Below are 9,066 nucleotides of genomic sequence, written 5' to 3' on the forward strand. Positions count from 1 at the left end.
TCGAGTTCGGCCTGGATCCGCCAGTGTCAAATTCAACCCTAGTGCGGACGATAAAAAATGGCCGACGCGGCCGGAGATGCTCTAAGGTGCATCTCAACCGCCCCAGCCTCTTCTAGGTGTTGCAGGGCACTGCGAATGCGGCAGCCAGAAAGTGGCACGCTGGTGCCGGCTGCGGCATGTGCGCCCATGGCAGCGCCGCGCCAGCCTGGCATCGACTCCATTGGCGCCAGTAAGTAATTATTTCGCCTGTTTTCTGTTTCCCCCATCCAAACAAGCTATATAGACTTAATAGAAGAACTAAATAAAACTGGTTTTCCTAAAATCTTCTAAAAAACTGGTTTTGCAAAAGCTTACGTCCAATTCTTAGCATCCAAACAACCACGAAGCATTGCCGAGGGGACACCTGGATATCACTGTTCAATTATGAGATGAATCACGGAACAATAATTCACCCTGAAATATGCAAATGGTGTACTCCAGAACTCTGCCATGCCAATATAAGAACTCAGATGTCTGCACCTCCAACATGCTTGTATTGGTCAAATAGTACCCATGGAGCTAAGACTACAGATATGCAAATGACCTTATACACCATCACAGTGGAAGAAAATATCTGTAAAACTTCAGGACCGGACTTATCCAAGATATCGGAGACATAAAAGACAAATATACTGTTAATTGGGCACAACATCATTAGCTTTGCATCTGAGTTATCTATCCTCCACCCCACCCTGCATTTCTGATTCTGAAAGTAACTCGGTAGCAAACTAAGCCCAAGTGGTGCAGGGCTAGTCACTGAGGTCAAATGACACAAATGATTTCTAACTATCTTTTTTATAAGTGACATAATACTCTTACACCAGTCAACATAAAAGAGTGTGACACCTATGTTGGATATATTTTTCCAAGCTCCGCCCTGCAAGATGAAGATTATGATCATGCAATAAGATGAGTTTAAGGATCAGGCTCCAAGCTCATGAAATAAAGGTAAATAAATGCCCAAAAATGCTTATCAGATACCACGGATCAATATTCCAAAACACGACACTAAAGCCATATATTCTTAAATACCAAAACTATATATGTTGATGTACCTTACTAGTGTCAAAACACGTCTTACATTATGGGACAGAGGGAGTACTATGGTATGTCCTAACCCTATTTTTGAGCTCAGCAATGATCAATGGGAATTTCAAAACCAACAATGCAAAACCTTCAGTGAGCGCTGCCTCCTTGAAATTTTCCTCCAATAACAAGAAGTTAATGCAATTGCTCTTCAATTGCGGACAAGTATATGTTTCGGCGCAAGCTAAAGTAGTTGAAACTGTATCTATCGATACATTGTCCCATATTTTTTTAGCACAAATAATCTTCAGGCGGTCAAGTGCATAGCGATCAGCTGCAATAAGTAGATTCTGAAACATCTCATTGGAAGAATCACCAAGCTCAATTTCTGCAGGCAATTCATCAGTGTATAGAAATCGAAGCATAACTTTGAATGTCTTAGGCGTGATGTCGTGTAGTGTGATGGATGTCCTTGTAGCCTCAGCCATGGAACCGAAGAGCTCTGCTCTAAATACCGGTGAGCGGGCGGCAAGCACCACCCGGTGCGCACCGAATGTCTCACCTTCGACGATGAATGATATATCAGTCCCGTCGTTGCGATCTAGCACGGAGCCGAGATGGATCCCGATATCTGAAGGTGGCACGGGAATAGAGCCGTCATCTAATAAGACCATGACGGTGCACCCAAATGTGACGTGTCCTTCTGTGACGTAATATTTCTCCAAAGTAGCTCCTTGGACGAACTTGCTCCACCCCCAGTTGTCACCGTCATCGTCAGCATCATCACCACTGCAATTTTTATCATCACCGTCGTTGTTGATTGAGAAGTCATGAACACATGACCTTCTTGTGAAAGCTTTACATGGTTCGCCATTCCTGTCCATCAGAAAGGCCTCCACGATGGCTTTGACTCTTGTGGTTTTGCTCATGTGCCTGACGAAGATAGAGAAAAACTCGCCCGTGTCGTCCTTATCGGACCCATGCCGGTAGCAGTCAATCCTCCAACTGTGCCCCGCGGCGGAGAAGACGTATGAGTGGACGGCCGTGCCCGTAGGAAGCTGTTTGACTTGCTCGTAGTCTACTTTGAGCTGGAGAGCAGCAGAACCCACCATGGAGGTCCGCGTTGGAGTCCATGTCTTAGATCTCTTGCTCACTGAATAGTTGTTAAGTAATTTAAATAAGAATTTTTATCATCAAATTGACAATCCAATACGTAGTACACCAATTCTGAAACTAAGAAACAATTTACCAATCGAGATTAAGAAGAGGGCAAGACAAGCACTCACTCAATGGCTTGCTGACCGCCGAGGTGGCGGCGGCAGTCCTGCTGATGGTGGCGATCACTGACCAGGCGCCGCAGGCAGCTCACCGACCTCCACGTACCAGAACCCGATCCTCCGCGAGTCCCAGCCTCTGTCATGTGTACGCCTTCTCTCGTGGCCGCCGCCGCTAGTCGCTTCTCTCCCCGCTAGGGTTTTGTCTCTGCTGTGGAGGCCGCCGAGTCGTCGAACATGATCTGGCTGCAAAATATTGACGGTTTTCTAATGCTGATTTTTTTTAGGGGTTTCTAATCCTGGTTCATCGCGGGAGCGAGCTGGGCACCCTGATGGGCTGGGCTAGTAGTATTTGTTTTTGCAGCCCAAACGCATGCGCGTACGGGAAAACCAGTAAACTTCCTGGCGAACACTTTTCCTGTGTTTACGTGTGGCTCTAAAAAAACGCGTTGTCCCCACTAAAAACACGTGTTGGCCTTTATCTTTTTGCGGGGAAAACGTATTAAATTAGGACCCTTTGTATCCAACGAACATCAGGTGAGAAGCACGGCAAATACAAACGATCTGCATGACAATTTATGTTTGTCGAGGATGACCGAACATGACAAATACAATTCAGTTTATCTTTTGCCTCATAATTTATCATGCTTACAAACTAAAGTTGCCATCCTTATCATAATAAAATTGTCATCAAAACATTTGATTTGTCATCCCTCCTAGCGAAAGTTTGCCAATTAGCATTTCTATTAAATTGTCTCAGCCAGCATAGATACACGGTGCAAACAGAACATGGATCGAAGTTCAATTATATATAGCCACGTACATCCAACTATAGAAAAGGGACCGCGCTATAAATCTGCTGTCAGATTTGACGGAAAAGCAAACTGGCGACCATTCACTATGAGAGCATGGCATTTCAAATGTTTACCCTGGCGACATTTTTAGTTGTAACAGGGTGGCAGTTTCTTCATAACAGCATGACATTTTCTAGGAGGACCAAAGTTTTGAGCCTTCACTCCAACAAATGCCATGTTGTTCTAAAAAAAACTGTCACCCTGTGACCAACTAAAATTTCCATTAAAACATTCGCAAATGCCACCCCCTCTCAGCGAACGGGCGACAGATAAGAGGGTCCAATGTTTTAACATGGTAAATCAAGCTTCCTTATGACAAACTACGTGTCACGAAGCATGGCAAATCCTCACATGTTCAGTCTTTTTTTGTCAGGATTTTCTATGCTTGCTGGAAAAAAATGTCATGCTCGCAACACGTAATTTGCCATCGAGAAATGCTCGATTTATCATGCTCAAAATTTGATGACAGATTTTTAGCATTTTTGAAAGAAAAAAAAGTCACGCACACCTAACTAAACCCAAGTGAATCTACGCATAGATGAAATTGTCATCTACTACGCTATAGCTTTGGATACAAATACAATCGGCACTATCAATTCTACCGTGAGCGTGTCGCATTTTGTCATAACAATCACGTGTGGATACCGAGCAGTGATGACCGGAGAAGGGGAATACTGGTTATTCCGGCCTTTCCAGCAATAATGCAACATGTGTACTTAGTACTCCCACCGTTTTTTTAGTTTGCAAATAAAGTTTGGTCAAAGTCAAACTTTGTAAAGTTTGACTAACTTTATATTGAAAAATATCAACATTCATAATATGAAATCAATATTATCAGATGCATCATGAAATGTATTTTCATAATTTTAGTATTGTAGATATTCATATTTTTTTAATATAAATTTAGTCGTACTTTGTATAGTTTGACTTTGATCAAAATTTTATACACGAAGTAGAAAGACGGAATGGATGAGTAGACGATGCTATGTGCACGACGTGTAGCCGATAAATACTCTGCACCGTCAGATGCATTAAGAACAAAAGTACAGATGGCTGGATGGGACACGTCATCTGTGTGTCGTCCAAAAGTATCGGCTGTATAGCAGTGCTAGTAGAAAGAAACGGAGGGAGTATTCCACATAGACATGAACACCTGAATCAAAAGAATTAAATACATAGGCATAAATTGACATCAAAGTGATACTAGGATACTGATTCAGCGCGATCCTTCACGCCACTCGATGAGGGTTCTTCAACCACATAATTATAAACCAGACATGAACACCTGAACCGAAAATTTGAAATACATGGACATGATCCTTCACGCCACTCGATGAACACGGAGTATGTTTCTAGTTCTTAGCCTGCTTCTCCCTTAGCTCAGAAATAATAGATGGGAACTTCTGAACCAGCCCCACGAAACCATCTGTTAGCACGGCCTCCCTGAAGTTCTTCTCCTCCGCGAAGAAAGCAATGCACTTGTTTTTCAGCTCCGAGCAGCTGTACGTTTTAGCACAAGATAAAGTTGCAGCAACGTTGTCCGCAGTCACACTTGTCCCACAGATTTTTGGCGCAAATGAGCTTTAACCTATCCATGGCGTACCTGTTGGCCACGGCAAGCAGACGCTCGTACATCTCAGTAGCCGAGTCGTCGAGCTCGTCATCTCCGGGCAAGGCGTCGGTGTAGACGAACCGAAGAAAAACTTTAAACGTTGCGGGGTCAATATCTTCCAACGGGACGCGCGACATCGTGGACTCCGCCATGGAGCCGAAGAGCCGGCGAGCGGGCAGCGAGCACGGCCCGGTGTGCGGGAAAGTCCTCACCGTCGACCACGAACGAGACATCGCAACCGTCGCCGCAGTCGAGGAGTCGGCCAAGATGGTCCCCCACGTCAGTGGAAGGCACAGCTATGGAATCGCCTTGCACCACTATAACTCCGTATACAATCGTCACCCACCCGTTCACCACGGATTGAGACTCGACATTATACCTGGCCATACCTCGGGCCAGGCCTAGCCAAGCCCGACGCAAAAAATCTAGGTCCGGGCCTGGCCCGGCCCGGCCATCGGGCCTGTTTTCTAGGCCTGAGCCCAGCCCAAACACGTAAAAGCCCGTCGGGCTCCGGGCCGGCCCGGTCCGACCTTCATGAAAGTGCTAAAACGATGGGCCTGGCCCGGCCCGGTCATCGGGCTCAAAATCTAGGCCCGAGCCCGGCCCTGGAGCAATGTTGGGCCGGGCTTCCCATGGCCAGGTATACTCGACATCGCTTTGCTTGGCAAACCGCTGCCATCCCCAGGACTTGAATCCCTCCGGTGGATAAACCTGCACGCACCGTCGTGCTTGGAAAGAAGACGGCGCGCCATCCTTTTTTTTTTATAAGAAGGCAGATCGCAGTCTACCTTATATATTTCAAAACCAGACCAAGGTCTGAGAATTGTCAGGTTATAAAGAAATGCAAGCTAGCTAGCTGCATCAGGAAAGGAGGAGGAAAGAGGTACATCGGGGTGTAGCTAACTTAGGAAGCGGTCGAAAGAAGCTCTCAAGGAAATATCATTCGATCGGGCACACCAAAGGTGTAACATCTCAGCTATAGCTGCCCCAAGAACTTCAGACAGTATGGTCTTGTTGTCAAAAACGCGTTGTGCACCGTCCATAGTTGAGCAGCACATGCAGCAATCAAAACTGTCCAATGATTGGCAACTTCCTTCGTTGTGAACACGAAATCCTTCAGGGAAGGTGATGAACTGGTCTGGTGGAGCAGTCCAAGCTTCTGTCATAAGCAATGAGCTGGTGCACATCGCAGTACTATGTGATCAATAGTTTCTTCTGCCGGGCATAAGTCACAGAAGGGATGTTGAATATTGTTCCATTGCTTACGCGGCATTGTTGTTCTGGCGTTCAGACGCCCTCTGTGAGCTAGCCAGAGAAAAACCTTCCATCTATTGGGGATCACTTTATTCCAGATTATGTCCGCTGGCGCCCAATGGACCCCTCTGAAGGTAAGCAAAGCATAGTAATTGCTAGCCATTGCAGGTTTGCCAGTGTAGATGTGGACACGGGAGTCAGAGGAGCTTGCAGAAGGGGCATGTACGGATGCAAGCAGCTCTCGCAAAGTTTGAAGCTCCGAAGCAGCAGTCCGGGAGAGGTTTGGATGAAGTTGCAACATCCAGCGATCAAGGTACTGCGAGGCCACCGAGCATTGCTTATCATTGGCAAAAGAGAATAGTGTGGGGAAGAGTTGATTGAGGCGGCCAGCACAACACCACTTGTCTTGCCAAAAAGCCATTAGTTTCCCATCTCCGACATGGCAAAAAGAAGTTTGCTGCAGCATCGGGATATATTTTGCTAGAGCTCTCCAAAAGGGTGTGTCAATGGCCTTAGGTTTGTCAGGCAAGCTCTTGCGCAAATATCTATGTTGAAACCATTGATAGCATGGGACTGATGAACCTTGTAGGATCCGGTTGGTGAATTTGCAAAGCATCGCATCATTGTGAGCCTCTCCCTAGGCCACCGCTTTGCTTGGTCGAGACAACTTGATCCCAAGCAACCAAGCAGTCAGCTCGCTGTCTGTCCGCCTTCTTCTGTCATAGAAAATTCCTTCGTAGTTTGTCGACCTTTGCTATGCTGCTCTTGTTCCACTTTACACAGACCATGTAGTAATTTGGAATGGAAGAAAGGACAGCATCAATCATAGTGAGGTGCACACCCGAGGAGAGATATGTGGCCAGCCATCCTGCCAATCGCCTGTCAATCTTCTGGATCACCGGCATCAGAACTGAGTTAGAGAATTTTTGCATTGAGAGAGGTAGGCAAGGTAATTGCATGGCAACGAACTGATCGGGCATCCCAAAATTCTAGCTGCTTCCATTGCATCCTCTGCACTCATATGAATAGGCACGAAGGTGCTCTTATGATAGTTAATCTGCAACCCAGAAAACCTTGAGAACGCCTGCAAGATGACTTTAATACGTGCAGCTTGTGAAATCGTGCCCTTGAGCAGAATGAGTGTGTCGTCCGCGTATTGCAACACCGTAAAAAAGCTCAGCCCATTAATAGGACACTCCAGAACCCCGTCGGCGGCGGCAGCAACACACATACGTTGTAGTATGTCAGCAACCAAAATGAAGAGATACGGAGATAGTGGGTCGCCCTGTCGAACACCACAGTTGAAGATGATATCATCTCCGAGGCAGCCATTCATCATAACCTTTGCTTTGCCGGAATGAAGAATGGAAGAGACCTAGGAAATCCAACGAGCGCCAAAACCTCTTTGTTGCAGCAGATTCGTGAGACAGGTCCAATTTACGCTATCAAAAGCTTTTCTGAAGTCCAATTTCAGCACTATCATAGGTATCTTCCTTTTCTGTGCACATTGTACCAACTCAGAAGCTAGCGCGAAGTTTTCAACGATGGCTCTCCCTCTGATGAACCCAGATTGCATGCAGTGAATCAGCAAGGATATGAAATGTTGCAACCTCAAAACGAGCACTTTTGTGAGCAGCTTGATGATACTGTGCACAAAAGAAATGGGTCTGTAGTTAGTGATTTCTAGGGGAGACTCCTTCTTGGGAATTAGCGCAATATAGGCCCAGTTGATGCCAGATAGATCAGCCTGCCCATGAAAGAAATCATCAAAGAACATAAGAATGTCGACCTTTATAGCAGAGGCGAATTTCTTGTAGAACTCATTAGTGAAACCGTCCGGTCCGGGACTTCTATTGTTCGGGGAGAGTTTGATGGCGTGGGCTATCTCATCCCAACTGAACGGCTGGTCGAGAGCGGAGAGGTCAACGATATCCACCTGGGCGTAAACAGCGGCCAGGTCAACCGCGAGGGGGTTGTTCTGTCGACTGCTGAACATATTCTGGAAAAACTCCGTGGCAATATTCAGTTTATCAGAATTGCGAAAGTGCTCAACTCCATTGTGTACCAGAACCCTGACACGATTGTTTCTGGCGTGCCAGTTAGCAGCAAGGTGGAAGAAACGCGAGTTCTCGTCCCCAAACTTACACCAATTGAGCTTAGCCCTTCTCTGCCAAAAATCAGCTCGCCATCTTAATAACTTCTCAAGCTTCATGGTTGCATGCAAGCGGAGCACGAACTCCAAGTCTGTAAGCCTGCGCCTCTCCTCTATAGCATTTAGAAACTCCACCAGCAATTTATTGTTATCAGTAAGGAGCTGTAGATTTTCTTTGTTTTTAGCCCACTGCTTGATGCCTGCCCGTAGCCGTCTAAGCTTGAAACTATAGTTGCCTTCCCCAGTCCACCTTCTGGTCGCTGATGGTGTACAATATGGTGCACGGGGTTTCGTCGGCCTACAAAGAAAACTTTGCGACGTGAGACATCCGAAAGGCTATGAAAATGGGAGATTATACATTTATATTCAAGGGGTCCGGTCTGACAGATACCGTGAGGGCGTCGAGCTCAGCCAAAGACGAAGCACCGCCGAGCATGTCCGGTGCGGGAGCCGGTGCGATAGCAGGTGCGGGAGCCGGTGCGGGAGAAGGTGCAGGAGCCGGTGCGGGAACTGACGATGGCCGGCTTGCTAGGAGTTCAACACAAGCTGGTTAAGCTCAGGAATATGCAACCAATGGTTCTCAAAGCGAAAAAGTTTGGCAGTGGGTAGAGCAGTTCCAAAATCAATGGCCTCGAAGATGGCTTTGATGCCTTTGGACTTGCTCATGAGTTCAAGAAAGATCGAGATGTACTCGTCCTGCTTGTTGGCCTTCTTCTTTCTGTGCGGGTAGCATCGAATCCTCCAGCGGTGTCCCCCGGCGTAGGCGACCACGGAGTGGATGATGTCGCCGGGGGAAAGGTCCTTCGTCTCCTCATAGTGAAGTATGAACGGCACGAGAACACCCGAGTCGAACAT

The 9,066-nt window shown here is 46.7% G+C and overlaps 1 protein-coding gene and 1 pseudogene across 1 annotated transcript; both read right to left on the reverse strand.

The window, feature by feature from the left end:
• Positions 1-1,104: 1,104 nt before the first annotated feature.
• Positions 1,105-2,203, reverse strand: LOC119327925 (BTB/POZ and MATH domain-containing protein 1-like). Its single transcript, XM_037600987.1, has one exon. The coding sequence runs from the start codon at positions 2,175-2,177 to the stop codon at positions 1,122-1,124; it is 1,056 nt and encodes a 351-aa protein (XP_037456884.1). The 5' UTR covers positions 2,178-2,203; the 3' UTR covers positions 1,105-1,121.
• A 2,342-nt stretch (positions 2,204-4,545) lies between these two features.
• Positions 4,546-9,066, reverse strand: LOC119330678 (annotated as a pseudogene).

The sequence above is a fragment of the Triticum dicoccoides genome, chromosome 7A, assembly GCF_002162155.2.
Source record: "Triticum dicoccoides isolate Atlit2015 ecotype Zavitan chromosome 7A, WEW_v2.0, whole genome shotgun sequence".
Taxonomy (NCBI): domain Eukaryota; kingdom Viridiplantae; phylum Streptophyta; class Magnoliopsida; order Poales; family Poaceae; genus Triticum; species Triticum dicoccoides.

Bases quoted from the DNA above. Each gene is read 5' to 3' on its own strand.
- LOC119327925 (XM_037600987.1), bottom strand. From the start codon at position 2,177: ATGGTGGGTTCTGCTGCTCTCCAGCTCAAAGTAGACTACGAGCAAGTC.